The 23491-nt window shown below is 45.6% G+C and overlaps 1 protein-coding gene across 2 annotated transcripts in view; it reads left to right on the forward strand.

The window, feature by feature from the left end:
* Window positions 1–23491, forward strand: part of atp8b3 (ATPase phospholipid transporting 8B3) — a 91783-nt gene that overhangs the window by 37024 nt on the left and 31268 nt on the right. For both annotated transcript variants that reach the window (XM_034180226.1, XM_034180227.1), the window contains 7 exons: window positions 539–697; window positions 5048–5136; window positions 5224–5417; window positions 6003–6211; window positions 20621–20652; window positions 20775–20931; window positions 21222–21410. In XM_034180226.1, coding sequence (XP_034036117.1) covers window positions 539–697; window positions 5048–5136; window positions 5224–5417; window positions 6003–6211; window positions 20621–20652; window positions 20775–20931; window positions 21222–21410 — 1029 coding nt within the window. The remainder of the gene's footprint in view (window positions 1–538; window positions 698–5047; window positions 5137–5223; window positions 5418–6002; window positions 6212–20620; window positions 20653–20774; window positions 20932–21221; window positions 21411–23491) is intronic.

The following is a 23491-nucleotide window of genomic DNA, read 5'->3' on the forward strand; positions in this document are numbered from 1 at the left end:
TTGAGAACTGTCTACACACAGATTTACCATAAAGTGCCATACTGGTTGTATTTCTTTGTAACTGATGTAAATAAAGTTCAAGACATATTCAGTGACTTGGAAATGTTCATGTATCCATCCTCTGACTTGTCTGAAGAAAACTGGCAATTAAACTGATTATTTACAGTTATTATACCAAAGTGTGCCATTACTTATGCAACCTTGGCTTTTATATTTTTGATAAATTTATATCAAGTTGTAGAGATTTGCTTTCAGTTTGAGTTTAAGGAAGATCATTTTTAGAAATTTTTATTTTTTTCATATTTTTTTTGTATTTGAAATGACATAAATCAAAATGTGTGAAATGCTAAGTGTTCCAGTACTTTTGGAGGGCACAGTATGTACACCTCCAGCCACAATTGTACATATGGTGCAAAGGGTTAAAATTGTGGATTCTGTGAAGATAATGGAAGCTAATCGACTTAATTTCATGAAGAAGAGAGAAAATAAGAATGTGTGAAAAGTGTCTGCAAATATCCTCTGCTTTTTTATATTGCAGGTGTTATATTTTGTGAGGAGCCCAACAATCGCCTGTACACCTTCAGAGGTCAGCTGCTGTGGAACAAACAGTGCTTTGTGCTGGACAATGAGCACATCCTCCTGAGGGAAACAGTCCTACGCAACACACAGTTTGCCTACGGCTTGGTCATATATGCGGGTATAACTGCTTAATGGAATATTAGAATGCATCTCTCTGGAATTTTAGTATCTCCAGGAAATTGTGGAAGTGGAAATAATTAGGTTTTTTTCATAACATATGTGTTATCCTCCTATTAGCTAATTTATTTTAAAGCAAATTGAGGCAAGAATCATCTTTCCCTGAAGTAATGTGAAGCCAATCACAGGGATCCACTGTTTTTATTTCATGTCCACCTGGTGGAACAAACTGTCAAAAGCTAATTATAATTGCACTGGACAATGAAGGGAGTCTTTTTTTATATTATTATTCGGAATCAAAATGTCAAAAACATTTCTTTTATAATTTGAACAAATATGAAACTTACGACAAAATCGGAGCAGAAGCAATTATATGGATTGGATGGTTGGTCTCATCGCCCCTGTGAGGGAGCCTGTAACAGAGGCTCACCTCACCGTGTTGGTAAATGGGCTGCATTTATATAGTGCTTTCCATCTGAATTAGAAACTCAAGGTGCTTTACAATGATGCCTCACATCACACACACACACACACACACACACACACACACACCGATGCCTGGGTGCTGTCATGCAGTGTTCAACTGCACACCAGCTGCAACTTGGGGATTAAGGACTTGCCAAAGGGCCCTTAGTGATTTTTCTTTTTCTGGCAGAGGTCTGAACCAAGGAACCTCTGGGTCTCAAGCCCAGCACTTAGCCACAAGACCCCCCACCCCCCCCCCCCCCCCCACACACACACATACACATTCTCTTGTTCAAGCCTGAAATACCTAAAATATTCTGACAAAAGAGGGCATCCTTCACTTTATTTTCAAAACCTACATATATTATTTACTTAAAGTGTACCAAGGATTATTACATGTAATGTAGGCAACAAACAAAATAAGATTTAGGTTAGAATATGGTGAGATAGACAAATAGGCCACACTGACCAGACCCCGACACAAAGACTTATGGGAAAGAGTATTTGCTTGTGGATGTAAAAAAATAATTTCTAGAATCATCAATCATCAATGACACCAGCTATCATATTGCTAGCTATGCTTTATCTAATTTTAGAAAAAATTGTCCATACCACACTATAATATGACTAGATGCTCTATATACTAGTTAACATATCTGAGTCACTACTACAGTTTCTATAGTAAGTTATGTCAGCAGCTGTTATTGTGTGTGTTTTCTCACTTACCCATAATGCAGTGTGACATTTGCCACAGCATATGTGTGCAAAATCATTGGAAAGAGCTCCAGTTTTGGTCACCATGTCACTTTTCTCAAAGTTGCTTGTTCTTTCCCAATTATTACTGATATTCCTGAGAGAGCACATCATACCACTGAAAAATGTGAATCAAAGTATATCGGTAGAGTTGAACACAAACCAGAACCTTCCAGTTATTTCACTTGGCATGTCCCAGTGTTTGAAGCATCACTTTAAATTATGGGGTATTTGTTTAAACACAAAGTAGCTTAACCATTTTATTTAGTTTGACAAAATTCTTGACCACCAAAGTGTTAATTGTTTTTGAAGACAGCGCAACACTAAAATCACCTCGGCCGTATGAGCATAAAAAATAGGAAACAGAATGTGATCTTTTGACCTCTTAAAATAGAAGAAGGTTAGCTATCTTTGAACTTGCCCAAAGTCTGTGTCCCAAGAACAAACGTTCCCTGTGAATTTGAAGACCCTGGCATTAAGAGGACTGGACTTATGCTGAACACACACAGACAGACAGATACAAAGTCTTCACTATACCCGATAGCCATATTTTGGCCTCAGGTAAAAATCAGATCATTATAGCTTGCAATAAGTTTTAGAAACATACTGGATAGCACAATACACTTCCTTCACATAATTAACTTTATAGCAATAATTATTAAGTAGTGACAAGTCATACATCTTACTCCATTATTAACAGTGTAGCAGATAACAGAATATTTGCAGAAGAATCCTTCAAATCTGGTTACAAGCACCAAAATATGACTCTGTACACCTTTTGGTACATATTTTAGAAAAATAACCTTAACAATTTGAATTTTCAATAGGGGCACAAGTAGGGGTCAATTGAAGAACTGCATAGGGGTAAAAAAATGTTCCAGTCATATTGAAAGCTATACCACATTATGTGTCTGTGTCACAAAGATTCCAAAAAGGTATAGTTTGGACTATCTGTGACTGAATGTTCTGGAGTTATGGGGTAAAAACAGCAAGCATGGCAACAAAGGCCACTTTCAGTTTGTACAGGGGTCAAAAGTTAAAGTTGCTCCAATTATGGTAAAACATGATGTAAATTATTGGTTGAGTTTATAGCATTTCAAAAACAAACAGTTTGCACCGTGTGTCATGCTTAGTTATCATGTTACGGGCTAACATATGTCACATGTCATAGAATCCAATGGACGTCGACATTGTTTGACCTTTACTTTGGAGACCAAACATTCAACACAGTCAGAACTATTCCATTTGTTAATCCTATTAGTTCAACCAATAATTTGCACCACGTTTTACTAAAACGAGCAACTTTAACTTTTGACTCCTATACAAACTGAAACTGACCTTTGTCACCATTCTTGCTGTTTTTACCCCATGACTCCAGAACATTCGGTTAGAGATAGTCCAAACTATACCTTTTTGGAATCTTTGTGATCAGACACATACGCAGTCAAATTTTGGTGCTTGTAACCGGATTTGAACAATTCTTAGTTATCTGCTGTACTATAACAAGCAAATTTAACCTAGTCTCTATAATTTCATAAAATTCTGCCCTGCTAAAGTTTAAAAAACAAACAGGATAAAGGCAAGGTAATACTGGACAGTGCAAATACACTTCTTTCACATACCTGTTCATTTATTATTGGGTAGCTGCCTCACTTGCTATCTAGTCTAGACCCATCAATACAAAATAGGGGGTATCTCAATTCAGGAGCTACATCCTTCAAAGGCTACATTCATCAACTGCATGTCTCATAGTGGTGCAACTAGGCTGTCTCATTTCGCTCCTTGGAACATGGCTGATGCATGGAGCTTTCTTCACACAAAGCATCAACAGGTGTATCTTTCATGGCCTAAGCCATCACAAGACTCATTGTATGTGTTTGCTTCCAACAGAAGATGGTTGCCAAATTTTAAAAATGAAAATTTAAAAAAAGGACAATTTCACACTCCATATGTACAATTATAAATAAGCAATGTTTACAAGTCGAGTATAAATAGGTACTAATAAATGAATACTCCACTACAGGCCAACTATGCCAGTTTCTCAATTGCAGTTGTCAAGGGTTGCGAGGCAACAGTGGGTAGGGGCGAAATTGGAAATTGCTTCTTGGGCTAGACTGTCTCATTTCAGACCAGCTGGTTCAACCTCCCAGATTTCAGAAGGCCAGATCTCTGTAGGATGCAGCCTTTGAAGGAAGCGACCCCTAAATTGAGTCACAGCCCTGGATTCTTCATGCTAGTTGCTGGCATGTGTGATTTAGGAAATACTTCATGCAGTTTTCATCCAAAAATATACCTTTTAAACAGTTTAAATTGTTTTCATTTTATTATTCTGTTAAAAGGCACCTTTTTTGTAATGAAGATTTTATGACTATTGTCCACTTGTCCTAGTTTTTCACCTTCCACTGTGGACTTCCGCCAGCTTCAATGACAAATTTTAATTATGTAGAACGCATTATACTGTTAATTGTGGCCAGTACTTACCTTTTGTGTCTTAAATGTGAGTGTCAACGTCACAGCCTCCGCCTGTCTTTTAAGTGATCATGATCGGATATTTTCCTAGACTAGAGGTGTAATGGATCTCAATGCTATGACCCTTTCCATTCAGATCAATAGATCAAGTTTTCCCAGAGATGGGTTTTATACTATTCATCAGACACAATCTATTGGAATGACCCCAGTTCATCCAGATCATTCCAGCCATCATCATGTGGCATACGCTGCTTTAAATTCAAAATAATCATGAGGCTCCTAATCAAGGTTGAAATATTCTTGTCTTAGCAAGACTACATTGGTTTTCCCAGGACTGTGCCCTTGTTCAGTTTTCAGATGTCACACTTTCTGAGTGCTTTTGGTTTTACACGTGCAGCTCAGTGCTCTTCAGCCAAATGTGCAATACCCAGATACCATCACTGAAAAACACACTGCAATACTTTATTGATTCCTGCCCTCTGTGCAGTCGGGTCAGATACCCCCAGAGCTGGTAGGTATTCAGCATGTTGCTCAAGGGCACATCAGCAGAGTCTTACTGATACAGGATCTTGAACTCTTGGCCTCTGATTGCATAATGGTCTCTTCTTTCACTTGGGCCAGACTCCAGCTGCACTGCATCGAATAGTATTGTGTTATTTGCCAGGTGCAGACAGCAAGATCCAGAGGAACTGTGGCAAACTGAGAGTGAAGACGACTCAAATGGAAAAACTTTTCAACAAAGTGGTGATTGGGGTGAGCGGCTTAAGTATGTGCAGATGACAGACATGCGTTTTATTTACTTTTTGAGTTTTTTAACCTGCCTATTTTCTAAATTTCTAGATTGTCTTGTCCGTCTTGGTGATTGCCCTTCTCCTTGCCATTGGTGCTGGTGTGTTTGGGACTTCAATCTTAGGTCGTATGGAGGTTTTGTCTTCTCTGCTGGTTAATAACAATCCCATCTACACAGCCTTCCTTACCTACTGGAGCTACATTATCCTGCTCAGCCCTGCCATGCCCATAACTCTCTACATCACGTTAGTCCTATATGCTATACGCCGATCAGCTGTAACATTGTGAACCACCTGCCCAGTATTGTTGTAGCTCTTACCTTTACCACCAAACAAGCCATGAGCCATTGACGCCTGGACTCCACTAGACCCCTAAAGGTGTCGTGTGGTATCTGGTACCAAGACTTTAGCATCAGATCCTAATGTTGGATTTGACCACATGGACCAGCCTTCACTCTCCATATGCATCCATGAGCCTTGGCCACCCAGTTTGCTTGTTTTCTTTACTTGGGCCACTTTTAGTAGGTACTCACCACTACAAACCAGGAACATCCCACAAGAGCTGCAATTTTGGAGATGCTCCAGCCCAGTTGACAATTTGGCCCTTGTCAAAGTCACTAAAATTAAGGCCCAAATGTTAACGTTCTACTGAATCTGTCCCACCCACTGGAAGGTGTAATTACAATGAGATAAATAATGTTATTTACTTCACCTGTCAGTGGTCACAATGTTTGGGCTGATTGGTGTAAAAAATTCCACGTACCTGCTGTGTGTGTGTGTGTGTGTGTGTGTGTGTGTGTGTGTGTATGATGTACATCTGTGTGCCCACAGCCTTGAGCTGATACACACAATTCAGAGCTCATTCATTGGCTGGGATCTGGAGATGTACTGGGAACAGACAGGCAGACCTGCACATGCCCGGAATACGTCACTGAATGAGGAGCTGGGCCAAGTGGAATATCTTCTGAGCGACAAAACGGGGACGTTGACCCAGAACCGGCTGCTCTTCAGACAGTGCTGCATTGCTGGAGAGATCTATGGTAACATTAGAAGGCTAGCCAAGCTATTACACACTGTAACCTCACCCAGTGACACTTCCATCACATAGAATTGCTTTTCTCTCGCTTTTTATGCCCCTCGTCTTCGCTTTCAGCTTCTGGAGAAAGTCCATCTGATATACACCCATAATATCAGAATGCCACTTTAGATTTTGTGCAACTTTGTCTATTTCCTATCATGTCTACAAGGATGACAATGTGCAAATTTGCTGAAAAGATTGCAATCAAGAAAAAAAGGAAACTGACAAAATGGCAAATATTGAACGCACGTCTCCAGCAGCATATAAAATCCAGACCATCCATTATGGCAATAGAGATTAATGTGAAAGCACCAAATGAAGCTCCAGTATGACGCCACAGGTTTGTCAAGTAGTCTGTCAGTAAAGAGGGTGTGTGAGTTCTACACCTCACTGCCCAACCATCAGTTATGTGTCCAAATTAATTTTTCTAACAGATTGTGTAATGTCACGTTTGCATCCAGACTAAGCAAGGCAGCTATTTGTTTCTGCTAAAATAGATTATGAAGACCACCTTCAGTGGGGGTGGGGGGGCATTCTCATGAGGATTTCTGTCATTCCTCGAGAGACAGAAGAGATGAGACACTTTGCACTCTCATGTATTACAGTCTCTCTACTAAATATTGTACAGATGTATAACTCTAATTGGGATCTTGCCAGTCCCATTGATCATGCATTCTATCTCTGTGATATTTCAGCTCCATTTTCATTTTTATGGATATGCATCCTGGATGGTGACCATTTGAATCGTTATCCATATCTGTGGACAAGAGGGTGTCTGTGGTGAACCAGGGTATTTTGTGCTGTAGGTCTTGTTTTACCAGGGTTTTCAAAATGTATTTTTCCATGATGAATTATTAATTTGGACATACTTTGGTAATCCCTTGCATTTTTGTGGATCTTGTAATGTCCCAAGTATGGGGACATCAATGGAAAGTTGTGCAGATTTGGAGATAAAGTTATACTATGGGTGCACACATCTGCAGCCGATCTGCTCTGTGTCAGCCTGATCCCGTCACCTCTCAGAAGCTAAGCAGTGTGGGGCCTCATTAGTACTTGGATGGGAGACCTCTTAGGAACACCAGCGGCTGTGTGTGTTTCTCCAGGTGAAACTGGAGTTGTGTCAGGAAGGGCATCCGGCGTAAAACTTGTGCCAACTACCTGTGCGGATCTGGCTGTATCCGCTGTGGAGACCCCAAACACAAAATGGGAGCAGCCGAATGGTCAACAACAACAACATGGGTGCACACATCTGATGGTGCAAAAATGAAGCATTATGCTATCAAACCACACCATTAGTTCATATTCAGTTCTTTTCTGTGTGTGCTTCTTGTGTGTACGTGCATGTTCTCAGTAGCAAGCTTCTGCGCTAAAACACTCTGAAGGCTTTAAGGCTGTTTAATTAAACAGCCACAGGTCTCTAAGACATTGTAAAACTGCAATCTCCCTGCGTCAATAAAACATTCAGATTCTATGGAGACTTTCAAGTCCAGACTTAAGACGCACTTATTTTCCCTTTCGTATGGCTAGCATACTGGTACAGTTTTGTCTTACGCTTTTTACTCTTTTAATTCATTTTATTAGTAAACTGAGTGTGCCGTAGCCTCAGCTTTACCTAAATTCTGGGTCTTTTGGTGAAGCTTGGGGCTAGTGGCCGACGATCACCTTACTTTACTGTTTTTCTTGTTATTTAATGCTGACAAATTATATTGTATTTCTTGTCTTTCTGATGCCTGATTCTGTTTTTTCTCTCTGTTTAAGGTGCAGCTCCATCCAGAGATGGGAGTCGTATTTGTGCTGGTGACCCTCCTGTCCTGTGCACCAACAGCTTTTCCTGTATATTTGTTTTGTGAATTGTTCTGTAATTTATGTCTGTAGCATGAGGGTCACCCTTTTGAGTCTGGTCTGCTTGAGGTTTCTTCCTCAGAGGGAGTTTTTCCTTACCACTGTTGCTCTGGGGGTTAGTAAGGTTAGACCTTACTTTGCGAAGCGCCTTGAGGCAACTCTGTTGTGATTTGGCGCTATATAAATGAAAATAAATTGAAACTGAAATTGCAATATAAAGAAAGAAACAGAGAGACAGACAGAGAGAGATTTTGTTCAAACAAACAGAATGTATTTTGAGTGCACATGGGCTTACGGTTTGGCTATCATCGGTTTCTGAGTAAAGGTGTTGTCACACTGTGACAGAAAGAGCAAATGGATTAGTTACATATTTAAATATGTTGTCCAGTGGCAAAATTGCATAATCCGTCAGTCTCCTGTGGATTTTGGGGCTCTGATGGACAGATGACATCAAATTTCCACTGGCAATGCAGAGCTGCATTCAGCAAAACTATTTTCTGTTTCAAGACATATATGCACATTGAGAGGAGCTGGATTTGAGCGGGATTTCATGAGGTCTGACCGCAAATGTGGCTAGAGTCTGGCTTACTCAGGGATCATGATGTCATACCGCCCTTACTATGTTCATGTGCTGACAGTGTCTTCTCACTGTGCCAGCATTCAATACTGCCGCAGCAGTGAGGAAGTAAACGACTCTGCACCACCTTCTCACCAAAAGAATGTGCCAGGTACTCTAACATCCAGACAAAATGTTTCCGATGGACTCAGCGGACATCCGGTGACAAGGAATGAATGACAAGAAGGAATACAAATCACTCACTCATCTTCAACCTCAGCTTATCCGGGATCAGTTCGTGGGAAAAATAATACAAATTAATTCATTCATTCATCTTCTACCGCTTAGTCCAATTAAGGGTCGCGGGGGGCTGGAGCCCATCCCAGCAGCCATAGAGCGTGAGGTGGGGTACACCCAGGACAGGACGCCAGTCTGTCGCAGGGCCACAAACAGACAAACAAACACAGAGACACCCACACACACACCTACGGACAATTTAAAGATTCCAATCCACCTAACTAACCCGCATGTCTTTGGATGTAGGAGGAAACCGGAGCACCCAGAGGAAACCCATGCAAACACGGGGAGAACAAGCAAACTCCACACAGAAAGGCCACGGGAATTGAACCCACGACCTTCTCGCTGTGAGGCAACAGTGCTAACCACTAAGCCACCATGCTGCCTAAGAATACAAATTATTATCCAAAATTCACATCAGTTCCTCATACATTTCCTTCATCCATCATGGTGTGACAGAAGCTTAATACCGAAGTAATGAGTAATGTAAGGACTTAAGTCCCACAGACAGTAGAGCAGTAGACTAATGTATTACATTTTTTTAAAGTATCAAATGATGTGTAATACGTTACCTTTTTTGGTAATGACCCCGACACTGCTCTCTGAGTAAGCACATTGGCAAACATTCTAAGGAACAACGTCCTTGGGCATTTTTGATTGCAGGAAGAAACAGTAAGCAGACCTGACTCAGTGAGGTGACCATCTGCTTTGATCACACTAGCAATAACAAATAAAACAAAGTATAACAAAGAATTGTGAAACATGCAAAGACAGAAATGTTGCAGTTAAGCAAACATATACATATAAAGTCCAAAGGCTGCAACAACTGATGGTTCAAAAAACATCCCACTGGCGAAGAGCAGAAGCTCAAAAAAATCATATAAGCAGCAAGTTGGTGTTTGAGTAGCAGTCTAGTTGGATTACTTTCCAGAATGTGTTGTATTTAGAGTCTTCAAGGAGACCTCAGCATCATCTGGATTTCCTAAGTTCCTCAAAGATCTCATGTGCCCCAGACATGGAAGGAAGCCATAGGATTGGATGGATGGCTGATATATTGACCAAAGAATCTATGAATCCCAGCACTCAGGTCTTGGTTACCAGTGGTCCACTTCATCATTAGCAACCTGACCTCCAACAGATCAAATCAAATCAATTTATTTATATAGCGCCAAATCACAACAAACAGTTGCCCCAAGGCGCTTTATATTGCAAGGCAAAGCCATACAATAATTACGGAAAAACCCCAACGGTCAAAACGACCCCCTGTGAGCAAGCACTTTGCGACAGTGGGAAGGAAAACTCCCTTTTAACAGGAAGAAACCTCCAGCAGAACCAGGCTCAGGGAGGGGCAGTCTTCTGCTGGGACTGGTTGGGGCTGAGGGAGAGAATCAGGAAAAAGACATGCTGTGGAGGGGAGCAGAGATCAATCACTAATGATTAAATGCAGAGTGGTGCATACAGAGCAAAAAGAGAAAGAAACACACAGTGCATCATGGGAACCCCCCGGCAGTCTAATTCTATAGCAGCATAAATAAGAGATGGTTCAGGGTCACCTGATCCAGCCCTAACTATAAGCTTTAGCAAAAAGGAAAGTTTTAAGCCTAATCTTAAAAGTAGAGAGGGTGTCTGTCTCCCTGAACAGAACTGGGAGCTGGTTCCAGAGGAGAGGTGTTGTGTGGGCCGCTGAAGAGGAGGTACTGCTGGCCCACCACCACCAGAGGGCGCCCTGCCTGGAGTGCGGGCTCCAGACACCAGAGGGCGCTGCCGCCTCACAGGAGCAGCCGGGGTGACAGCTGTCACTTATCACCGACGACAGCTGTCATCAATCATCGGATCTACAGTGGTATATCAGCAAGACGGCATCTCCACCTCATTGCCGAGATATCGTTCTACCTGAAAGGTAATATCCTCAGCCTGACTGCTTGATAGAAAGCCTTTTTGTGATTTTTGTGAGTGATAACAGACTTTTTCTCCAACGAGAGGTGGAGGTAGCTTCCCTGCCGTGCAGATTGCTGGGTGCAGACGCACCCACGTTTAACTGTGTTTTTGTTCCTCGCCAGCAGTACCAGGTCCGACACGCGGAGGCAGTGGCCACCTGGGAGTTCGGGACTTGGCGGCTCCAGTATTCCCGGGGTCTGGTGGCGGAGGAAATCGTGTGGTTCCGGTTCTGCTTTGGACAGGCGTCTCCTATCCTCGTGCCTGCCCACACGACACCTTGTAATTTGGCCTTTGATCTATTGTGTGATCTGTTGTGTTTGTTGTGCACGTTCGCAACAGTAAAGTGTTGTTATTTGACCTATTCCATTGTCCGTTCATTTGCGCCCCCTGTTGTGGGTCCGTGTACTTACACTTTCCAACAGGATATCTCGGCCAGCGTCATGGATCCCGAGGGGCGTCAACCGGCTGTTGAACGGCCAATGGAAGGACAGGGCGCACAGGCGTCCGCAGGAGGGGTGATCGGTGAGTTGCAGCGGATCCTCACCGCTTTCACGACTCGGTTGGATTTGATGACCGAGCAGAACGTCCTCCTGAACCGCAGGGTGGAGGCTCTCGCCGCGCAGGTGGAAGCGCGCCCTCCGGGCACCGCTGCGGCTCTCCCTCCCGTTGACCCTGTGCGTAACAGTGACGTTCCACTGGTCGTTCAACGACCCCTCCCACCTTCCCCAGAAGCATACATAAGCCCCCCAGAGCCGTACGGAGGCTGTGCGGAGACGTGCGCGGATTTCCTTATGCAGTGTTCGCTCGTCTTCGCACAGCGTCCCGTCATGTACGCGACTGATGCTAGCAAAGTAGCTTATGTGATAAATCTGCTTCGTGGTGAGGCACGCGCTTGGGCTACAGCGCTCTGGGAGCAAAATTCACGGCTCCTTCAGACATATGATGGGTTTGTGAGGGAGTTCAGAACAGTGTTCGATCACCCAAATAGAGGAGAGACCGCTTCGGCCGTGCTACTGTCAATGAGACAGGGGCGCCGGAGCGCAGCTGCCTATGCAGTCGACTTCCGCATCGCGGCTGCGAGGTCAGGCTGGAATAGCACTGCCCTCCGCGCCGCCTTTGTAAACGGACTGTCATTGGTTCTAAAGGAGCACCTGGTGGCTAAGGATGAACCGCGGGATTTAGATGGGCTTATCGATCTCGTCATACGATTAGACAATCGGTTGGAAGAACGCCGTCGGGAACGAGACGAAGGGCGTGGCCGGGCACGCGCCGTCCCTCTCCCTTCCGGTTCCGATCGCGTCCGCCCTCCCCACGCTCCACGGCCCCTGCGCCTCGTGTGGTTACAGCTCCCCCTGCTGACGAAGCTATGGACACGAGCAGGGCCACATTTAGAGCACCAAGTAGACAGAGGAGGCTGGACCGCGGGGCGTGTTTTGTTTGTGGCTCGATAGAGCATCAATTGAGAGACTGCCCCGAGCGGTTAAACACCAACGCCCGCCCCTAGAGACTGGGCTAGGGGTGGGCCGAGACATTCACGTGGGACACACCCACATTGCTACACGACTCCCAGTTACAATCCTGTATGAGGATTTAACCCTGAAGGCCCCAGCACTGGTGGACACGGGCTCTGAAGGGAATCTGTTGGACAGCAGATGGGCCAGGGAGATAGGGCTCCCTCTGGTGGCTCTTACATCACCTGTGCAGGTACGAGCACTAGATGGCTCCCTCCTCCCTCCAATCACACATAGGACACCACCTGTAACTCTGGTGGTGTCAGGAAGTCACCGGGAGGAGATTGAGTTTTTTGTGACTCCAACTACCTCCCGTGTGATCTTGGGGTTTCCCTGGATGTTGAAACACAATCCCCGGATCGACTGGCCGTCCGGGGTAGTGGTTCAGTGGAGCGAGACCTGCCATCGGGTATGTTTAGGTTCCTCGGTACCCCCCGGTTCCCAGGCTAAGGAGGAGGTCAGAGTCCCACCCAATCTAGGGACGGTGCCGGTGGAGTACCACTACCTTGTGGATGTGTTCAGCAAGGATCTGGCGCTCACCCTTCCCCCCCACCGTCCATACGATTGTGCCATTGATTTGGTTCCAGGCGGTGAGTTCCCGTCCAGCAGGCTGTACAACCTCTCACGGCCTGAGCGCGAATCAATGGAGACCTACATCCGGGACTCTTTAGCCGCCGGGTTGATCCAGAATTCCACCTCCCCGATGGGTGCAGGTTTCTTTTTTGTGGGTAAAAAAGACGGCGGACTTCGTCCATGCATTGATTACAGGGGACTGAAACGAAATCACGGTTCGTAATCGATACCCGTTGCCCCTGTTGGATTCGGTGTTCACGCCCCTGCATGGAGCCCGAATATTCACCAAGCTAGATCTTAGAAATGCGTATCACCTGGTTCGGATCCGGAAGGGAGACGAGTGGAAGACGGCATTTAACACCCCTTTAGGCCACTTTGAGTACCTGGTCATGCCGTTCGGTCTTACAAACGCCCCTGCGACGTTCCAAGCTTTGGTTAATGATGTCTTGCGGGATTTCCTGCACCGATTCGTCTTCGTATATCTAGACGATATACTCATCTTTTCTCCGGATCCTGAGACCCATGTCCGACATGTACGTCAGGTCCTGCAGCGGTTGTTGGAGAACCGGCTGTTTGTGAAGGGCGAGAAGTGTGAGTTCCACCGCACATCTTTGTCCTTCCTGGGATTTATCATCTCCTCCAACTCCGTCGCTCCTGATCCGGCCAAGGTTGCGGCGGTGAGAGACTGGCCCCAACCCACAAGCCGTAGGAAGCTGCAACAGTTCCTCGGCTTTGCTAATTTCTACAGGAGGTTCATTAAGGGCTACAGTCAGGTAGTTAGCCCCCTGACAGCCCTGACCTCACCAAAAGTCCCCTTCACCTGGTCGGATCGTTGCGATGCCGCGTTCAAGAAGCTGAAACGGCGCTTCTCGTCTGCACCAGTTCTGTTGCAGCCCGATCCTAGCCACCAGTTAGTGGTTGAAGTGGACGCCTCGGACTCAGGGACCTATCCCTAAGCTGTGCTGTCCCAGAGCGGGAAGACCGATAAGGTCCTTCACCCGTGTGCCTATTTTTCCCGCAGGTTGACCCCAGCCGAACGGAACTATGACGTCGGCAATCGAGAACTCCTTGCGGTGAAAGAGGCTCTTGAAGAGTGGAGACATCTGTTGGAGGGAACGTCCGTGCCATTTACGGTTTTCACTGACCACCGGAACCTGGAGTATATCAGGACCGCCAAGCGGCTGAATCCCAGGCAAGCCTGCTGGTCACTGTTCTTCGGCCGTTTTGACTTCCGGATCACCTACCGTCCCGGGACCAAAAACCAGAGATCGGATGCTTTCTCCCGGGTACATGAAGACGAAGTCAAAACGGAGTTGTCGGATCCACCGGAACCCATCATCCCGGAGTCCACTATCGTGGCCACCCTCACCTGGGACGTAGAGAGAACCGTCCGGGAGGCCCTGGCACGAAGCCCGGACCCCGGAACTGGGCCGAAGAATAGACTCTACGTCCCACCAGAAGCTAGGGCTGCAGTCCTGGACTTCTGTCACGGCTCTAAGCTCTCCTGTCATCCAGGGGTGCGAAGAACCGTGGCAGTTGTCCAGCAGCGCTTCTGGTGGGCGTCCCTAGAGGCCGACGTCCGGGATTATATCCAGGCCTGTACCATCTGCACCAGGGGCAAGGCTGACCATCGCAAGGCCTCGGGATTGCTACAGCCGCTGCCCGTGCCTCATCGCCCCTGGTCCCACATTGGCCTGGATTTTGTCACGGGCCTCCCGCCGTCCCAGGGCAACACCACCATTCTCACGATAGTGGACCGATTCTCCAAGGCGGCCCACTTCGTGGCCCTCCCGAAGCTCCCAACAGCCCAGGAGACAGCGGACCTCCTGGTCCACCACGTCGTCCGGCTGCATGGGATCCCAACAGACATCGTCTCCGATCGCAGTCCCCAGTTCTCCTCGCACGTCTGGAGGAGCTTCTGCCGAGAACTGGGGGCCACGGTCAGTCTCTCATCCGGGTATCATCCCCAAACCAACGGGCAAGCAGAACGGGCCAATCAAGAGATGGAGCAGACCCTGCGTTGCGTGACAGCCGCGCACCCGGCGGCCTGGAGTACCCATCTGGCCTGGATCGAGTACGCCCACAACAGCCAAGTGTCGTCCGCCACCGGCCTCTCCCCTTTTGAGGTGTGTCTGGGATATCAGCCCCCGTTGTTCCCGGTGGTTGAGGGAGAGGTCGGTGTGCCCTCGGTCCAGGCCCACCTGCGGAAGTGCCGTCGGGTGTGGCGTGCCGCCCGTTCTGCTTTGCTGAGGGCCCGGATGAGGACAAAGGCCCATGCAGACCGGCGGCGGACCCCGGCTCCTACGTATCGTCCTGGGCAGGAGGTGTGGTTGTCAACCAAGGACATTCCACTGCAAGTGGCCTCCCCAAAATTACAGGAACGGTACATAGGTCCATTTAAAATTCTCAAGGTCATCAGTCCCGCCGCAGTGAGGCTTCAGCTTCCGGCCTCACTGCGGATCCATCCCGTGTTCCACGTGTCCAGGATTAAACCGCATCACACCTCACCCCTCTGCACTCTGGGTCCGACACCACCTCCTGCCCGGATCATCGATGGCGAGCCGGCTTGGACAGTGCGCCGGCTTTTGGATGTCCGACGGATGGGCCGGGGCTTCCAGTATTTGGTGGACTGGGAGGGGTACGGCCCCGAAGAACGCTCCTGGGTGAAGAAGAGCTTCATCCTGGACCCGGCCCTCCTGGCCAACTTCTACCGCCGCCACCCGGACAAGCCCGGTCGGGCGCCAGGAGGCGCCCGTTGAGGGGGGGGTTCTGTTGTGTGGGCCGCTGAAGAGGAGGTACTGCTGGCCCACCACCACCAGAGGGCGCCCTGCCTGGAGTGCGGGCTCCAGGCACCAGAGGGCGCTGCCGCCTCACAGGAGCAGCCGGGGTGACAGCTGTCACTTATCACCGACGACAGCTGTCATCAATCATCGGATCTACAGTGGTATATCAGCAAGACGGCATCTCCACCTCATTGCCGAGATATCGTTCTACCTGAAAGGTAATATCCTCAGCCTGACTGCTTGATAGAAAGCCTTTTTGTGATTTTTGTGAGTGATAACAGACTTTTTCTCCAACGAGAGGTGGAGGTAGCTTCCCTGCCGTGCAGATTGCTGGGTGCAGATGCACCCACGTTTAACTGTGTTTTTGTTCCTCGCCAGCAGTACCAGGTCCGACACGCAGAGGCAGTGGCCACCTGGGAGTTCGGGACTTGGCGGCTCCAGTATTCCCGGGGTCTGGTGGCGGAGGAAATCGTGTGGTTCCGGTTCTGCTTTGGACAGGCGTCTCCTATCCTCGAGCCTGCCCACACGACACCTTGTAATTTGGCCTTTGATCTATTGTGTGATCTGTTGTGTTTGTTGTGCACGTTCGCAACAGTAAAGTGTTGTTATTTAACCTATTCCATTGTCCGTTCATTTGCGCCCCCTGTTGTGGGTCCATGTACTTACACTTTCCCAACAAGTGGAGCCTGAAAGCTGAAGGCTCTGCCTCCCATTCTACTCTTAAAAACCCTAGGAACTACAAGTAAGCCTGCAGTCTGAGAGCGAAGCGCTCTATTGGGGTGATATGGTACTATGAGGTCCCTAAGATAAGATGGGACCTGATTATTCAAAACCTTATAAGTAAGAAGAATTTTAAATTCTATTCTAGAATTAACAGGAATGAAGAGAGGCCTATATGGGTGAAATATGCTCTCTCCTTCTAGTCCCTGTCAGTACTCTAGCTGCAGCATTTTGAATTAACTGAAGGCTTTTCAGGGAACTTTTAGGACAACCTGATAATAATGAATTACAGTAGTCCAGCCTAGAGGAAATAAATGCATGAATTAGTTTTTCAGCATCACTCTGAGACAAGACCTTTCTAATTTTAGAGATATTGCGCAAATGCAAAAAAGCAGTCCTACATATTTGTTTAATATGCGCATTGAATGACATATCCTGATCAAAAATGACTCCAAGATTTCTCACAGTATTACTAGAGGTCAGGGTAATGCCATCCAGAGTAGGGATCTGGTTAGACACCATGTTTCTAAGATTTGTGGGGCCAAGTACAATAACTTCAGTTTTATCTGAGTTTAAGAGCAGGAAATTTTTATGTCTGTAAGACAATCCTGCAGTTTAGCTAATCGGTGTGTGTCCTCTGGCTTCATGGATAGATAAAGCTGGGAATCATCTGCGTAAACAAATTGTAATCTATTAGATAAATATGATTCAAACCACTGCAGCACAGTGCCTTTAATACCTATAGCATGCTCTAATCTCTGTAATAAAATTTTATGGTCAGCAGTATCAAAAGCAGCACTAAGGTCTAACAGAACAAGTAAAGAGATGAGTCCACTGTCTGAGGCCATAAGAAGATCATTTGTAACCTTCACAATGCTGTTTCTGTACTATGATGAATTCTAAACCCTGACTGAAACTCTTCAAATAGACCATTCCTCTACAGATGATCAGTTAGCTGTTTTACAACTACCCTTTCAAGAATTTTTGAGAGAAAAGGAAGGTTGGAGATTGGCCTATAATTAGCTAAGATAGCTGGGTCAAGTGATGGCTTTTTAAGTAATGGTTTAATTACTGCCACCTTAAAAGCCTGTGGTACATAGCCAACTAATAATGATAGATTGATCATATTTAAGACCAAAGCATTAATTAATGGTAGGGTTTCCTTGAGCAGCCTGGTAGGAATGGGGTCTAATAGACATGTTGATGGTTTGGAGGAAGTAACTAATGAATGTAACTCAGACAGAACAATCGGAGAGAAAGAGTCTAACCAAATACCGGCATCACTGAAAGCAGCCAAAGAGAACGCTATGTCTTTGGGATAGTTATGAGTAATTTTTTCTCTAATAGTTAAAATTTTATTAGCAAAGAAAGTCATGAAGTCATTACTAGTTAAAGTTAAAGGAATACTCGTCTCAATAGAGCTCTGACTCTTTGTCAGCCTGGCTACAGTGCTGAAACGAAACCTGGGGTTGTTCTTATTTTCTTCAATTAGTGATGAGTAGTAAGATGTCCTAGCTTTACGGAGGGCTTTTTTATAGAGCAACAGACTCTTTTTCCAGGCTAAGTAAAGATCTTCTAAATTAGTGAGACGCCATTTCCTCTCCAACTTACGGGTTATCTGCTTTAAGCTGCGAGTTTGTGAGTTATACCACAGAGTCAGGCACTTCTGATTTAAAGTTCTCTTTTTCAGAGGAGCTACAGCATCCAAAGTTGTCCTCAAAGAGGATATCAAACTATTGACGAGATAATCTATCTCACTCACAGAGTTTAGGTAGCTACTCTGCCCTGTGTTGGTATATGGCACTGGAGAACATAAAGAAGGAATCATATCCTTAAAACTAGTTACAGCGCTTTCTGAAAGACTTCTACTGTAATGAAACTTATTCCCCACTGCTGGGTAGTCCATCAGAGTAAATGTAAATGTTATTAAGAAATGATCAGACAGAAGGGAGTTTTCAGGGAATACTATTAAGTCTTCAATTTCCATACCACAAGTCAGAACAAGATCTAAGGTATGATTAAAGTGGTGGGTGGACTCATTTACATTTTGAGCAAAGCCAATCGAGTCTAACAATAGATTAAATGCAGTGTTGAGGCTGTCATTCTCAGCATCTGTGTGGATGTTAAAATCGCCCACTATAATTATCTTATCTGAGCTAAGCACTAAGTCAGACAAAAGGTCCGAAAATTCACAGAGAAAGTCACAGTAGCGACCAGGTGGACGATAGATAACAACAAATAAAACTGGTTTTTGGGACTTCCAATTTGGATGGACAAGACTAAGAGTCAAGCTTTCAAATGAATTACAGCTGTGTCTGGGTTTTTGATTAATTAATAAGCTGGAGTGGAATATTGCTGCTAATCCTCCGCCTCGGCCCGTGCTACGAGTGTTCTGACAGTTAGTGTGACTCGGGGGTGTTGACTCATTTAAACTAACATATTCATCCTGCTGTAACCAGGTTTCTGTAAGGCAGAACAAATCAATATGTTGATCAATTATTATATCATTTACTAACAGGGACTTAGAAGAGAGAGATCTAATGTTTAATAGACCACATTTAACTGTTTTAGTCTGTGGTGGAGTTGAAGGTGCTATATTATTTTTTCTTTTTGAATTTTTATGCTTAAATAGATTTTTGCTGGTTATTGGTGGTCTGGGAGCAGGCACTGTCTCTACGGGGATGGGGTAACGAGGGGATGGCAGGGGGAGAGAAGCTGCAGAGAGGTGTGTAAGACTACAACTCTCCTTCCTGGTCCCAACCCTGGATAGTCACGGTTTGGAGGATTTAAGAAAATTGGCCAGATTTCTAGAAATGAGAGCTGCTCCAAAGTGGGATGGATGCCGTCTCTCCTAACAAGACCAGGTTTTTCCCAGAAGCTTTGCCAATTATCTATGAAGCCCACCTCATTTTTTGGACACCACTCAGACAACCAGCAATTCAGGGAGAACATGCGGCTAAACATGTCACTCCCGGTCCTACTGGGGAGGGGCCCAGAGAAAACTACAGAGTCTGACATTGTTTTTGCAAAGTTAATTTTAGTGACCTCCGATTGGTGTAACCGGGTGTCATTACTCCCGACGTGAATTACAATCTTACCAAATTTACGATTAGCCTTAGCCAGCATTTTCAAATTTCCTTCAATGTCGCCTGCTCTGGCCCCCAGAAGACAATTGACTATGGTTGCTGGTGTCGCTAACTTCACATTTCTCAAAACAGAGTCGCCAATAACCAGAGTTTGTTCCTTGGCGGGTGTGTCGCTGAGTGGGGAAAAACGGTTAGAGATGTGAATGGGTTGGCGGTGTACACGGGGCTTGTGTTTAGGACTACGCTTCCTCCTCACAGTCACCCAGTCGGCCTGCTTTCCCGGCTGCTCGGGATCTGCCGGAGGGGAACTAACGGCGGCTAAGCTACCTTGGTCCGCACCGACTACAGGGGCCTGGCTAGCTGTAGGATTTTCCAAGGTGCGGACCCGAGTCTCCAATTCGCCCAGCCTGGCCTCCAAAGCTACGAATAAGCTACACTTATTACAAGTACCGTTACTGCTAAAGGAGGCCGAGGAATAACTAAACATTTCACACCCAGAGCAGAAAAGTGCGGGAGAGACAGGAGAAGCCGCCATGCTAAACTAGCTAAGAGATAGTAGCTGCGCTAAGCTAGCGGATTCCTAAAAACACACAAAGTGAATAATGTGTAAATAATTAGAGGTGATTCAGCAGAGGGAGTGCTTTAGTTAAGGTACGTGAAGATTACACTGTGAAACAAATCGTTATCTAATTATCTAGATCAATCTAACTACGCAAATTAAACAGCTAACAGATACAGCAAAACACCGCTGTGCTCCGGAACAGGAAGTGATACCTTCCTGTTCCAGAGAACAAAGCAGAAATCAATTCGCCAGAAGGAACAGCTTAAAGTAATCCCATCTCACAACAAGATAAAGTGTTAGTGTATTCATGGCCAACCATGATCTTCACACATCAGTCTGTCACAGTTGTAGACCATGACGTTCCAGGATGCATATCCGTGAATACGAGAATGAAGCTTTTGCTTTTCATTGACATTGCTGTTTTCCTTTCACACTCACTTCTCAATAAATGCCTTTCTTCCCCTTAAGAGACATTCAACACAAGGATTTCTCTGTTTCCACAGGTGATGCATCAGTCACTGCTGAGGACACAGAGGTACCACATGACTCTTCCTTCCCCGATTCCCTGAAACTTCCCTTTCAAATATAAAGGGTTCTCTCTCTTTTTTTTTTTTTTTTTTTGCTTATTCTCTGTGCTGTCCCTGGGTGTATATGCAGTGCATGGACTTAAGCTGGAATCCATTTGCCTGTGGTCATCTGTGCATGTCGGCTCCCAGTCTGATGGAGAAACTCCGAGGAGGACAGTGTCCTCTCAGCAGACAGTTCTTCACTGCGCTGGCTTTATGTCACACTGTTATGGCAGAGTGGAAGGATGGTGATGTCTTGCATCAATGTCCATATTCTTCTTTGCGATTCACAACAAAATAGTTGTCCTCTTACATACAGTAAAATTCTCAATCATACTACATCAGGTGAAATCTTGGTTAAAGACATTAAAGACACAAATGGTCCTAATAGCTGCACTACTAATGTGATATCTCAGAAGCAGCGTGTCTAATTGTGACATTGAACAGTAATGCATTAAGCCTGGATGACAGTCAGTCTGTAACATCATGTTGGACAACATGTTTACGTCTCCTCTCTGTTCCGACTGCGTTCCTCCAGAGGCTCCGGTTTACCAGGCTGCATCCCCAGATGAGGAGGCTCTGGTTAGTGCAGCCAGGGAGCTGGGCTGGGTATTCCTCTCCAGGACTAGAGACTTTATCATCGTCTCCGAGCTCGGTGTCATTCGGCAGTATCAGCTGCTGGCACTGATAGACTTTACCAGCAAGAGAAGATGCATGTCAGTACTGGGTAAGTGAAACTCCACATTCTCAAGGTTTCCACCTTCACAGTGTTTATCACACTGAACAATGAACTTCAGTCCCAAATCACAGATGATTTGATGTTTCCTTTGTTGGACTGCAGCTGGGGCAGGGAGACGGTTAAGGCCATGTCCTGCTGTGGACTGATGTGCATCCTGTGGGATTTGCAGTCACTGCTGTGGTTTTATTGGGAACAGATCTGTTGGTGGACTATGATGAACCCACTTCTCTGGCCCATGATCTTTACCACTTGTTTGGACTCATGGTCACTCTGACCACTGGACTTAAGTACCTGGATGCTTAGTTCCATCACCTCTCTTTGAATGTTTGACAATACATTGTTATGCTTTGTTTATGTGACTTTTTATTATGGATAGCATGACCAAGATGCAGGTTTTCTTTGCAGCCACTGACTCCACCAGGTGATTTCATTGATTAATGTCACTTTGAGCAGATCAATCAATCAATCAATCAATTTTTTTTTTATATAGCGCCAAATCACAACAAACAGTTGCCCCAAGGCGCTCTACATTGTAAGGCAAGGCCATACAATAATTATGTAAAACCCCAACGGTCAAAACGACCCCCTGTGAGCAAGCACTTGGCTACAGTGGGAAGGAAAAACTCCCTTTTAACAGGAAGAAACCTCCAGCAGAACCAGGCTCAGGGAGGGGCAGTCTTCTGCTGGGACTGGTTGGGGCTGAGGGAAAAAACCGGGAAAAAGACATGCTATGGAGGGGAGCAGAGATCGATCACTAATGATTAAATGCTGAGTGGTGCATACAGAGCAAAAAGAGAAAGAAACAGTGCATCATGGGAACCCCCCAGCAGTCTACGTCTATAGCAGCATAACTAAGGGATGGTTCAGGGTCACCTGATCCAGCCCTAACTATAAGCTTTAGCAAAAAGGAAAGTTTTAAGCCTAATCTTAAAAGTAGAGAGGGTGTCTGTCTCCCTGATCTGAATTGGGAGCTGGTTCCACAGGAGAGGAGCCTGAAAGCTGAAGGCTCTGCCTCCCATTCTACTCTTACAAACCCTAGGAACTACAAGTAAGCCTGCAGTCTGAGAGCGAAGCGCTCTAATGGGGTGATATGGTACTACGAGGTCCCTAAGATAAGATGGGACCTGATTATTCAAAACCTTATAAGTAAGAAGAAGAATTTTAAATTCTATTCTAGAATTAACAGGAAGCCAATGAAGAGAGGCCAATATGGGTGAGATATGCTCTCTCCTGCTAGTCCCCGTCAGTACTCTAGCTGCAGCATTTTGAATTAACTGAAGGCTTTTTAGGGAACAGATGGAATCAGTTAATCGGTGAAATCACCTGGTGGAGTAAGTGGCTGCAAAGAAAACCTGCACCCTCTAGGCCCTTTCTGGAACAAGTTGTCCGCCCCTGATCTATTTGCTGCAGTCATTTGAAGAGTGGGCATGTCCTCGGCCTTCTACAGTCAGTGGGGATCATGGTGCATTCTCCAGCACACAGGTGCCTCATCTTAGCCTCCCTAAGTAGCCATTTCTTTGCACAAAGTCATTCCAGTGGTACCCAGAGATCCTCTGGAGAGACCTAGTGCCAAAAGCATCTAGTCATCGCCTTAGGTCACTGGTTAGTGTCAAAGTCTTACATCCATACAGTACGACAGGGAGCACTAGGGCCTTAATGACTTAGATCTTTGCTCTCCTGCAAACGTCAACATCACTAAACACCTTTGTCCAGCAAACACATGACTCCAGAAGCTGTTTGTAGACGTATCTCACTACCAAAGGTTGAGGACTCAGAGACATGAACATCACTGACGTGATAAGCAGATGTCTCTCCATATTCAACACCTTCACTGCATACAGACACACTTCTGATTGCAGAGTCCAGGTACTGATTGAAAGCCTGGATTTTAGTCTTTCTTCAGGACAATCAAAATACGAGACTCTCTGATTCCTCATTCAGCTTCTCAAGTGCTACAGTCAGTATCAGGATCTGACCTGACGTGTTATGCCACATCACTTTGACATATTGGTGCATCCTGTCCATGTCATGTTGGTATTGAAGCTCACCAGACTTCCCCTGGAAACTGC

This window comes from Thalassophryne amazonica, chromosome 10 (genome assembly GCF_902500255.1).
Source record: "Thalassophryne amazonica chromosome 10, fThaAma1.1, whole genome shotgun sequence".
Classification (NCBI taxonomy): domain Eukaryota; kingdom Metazoa; phylum Chordata; class Actinopteri; order Batrachoidiformes; family Batrachoididae; genus Thalassophryne; species Thalassophryne amazonica.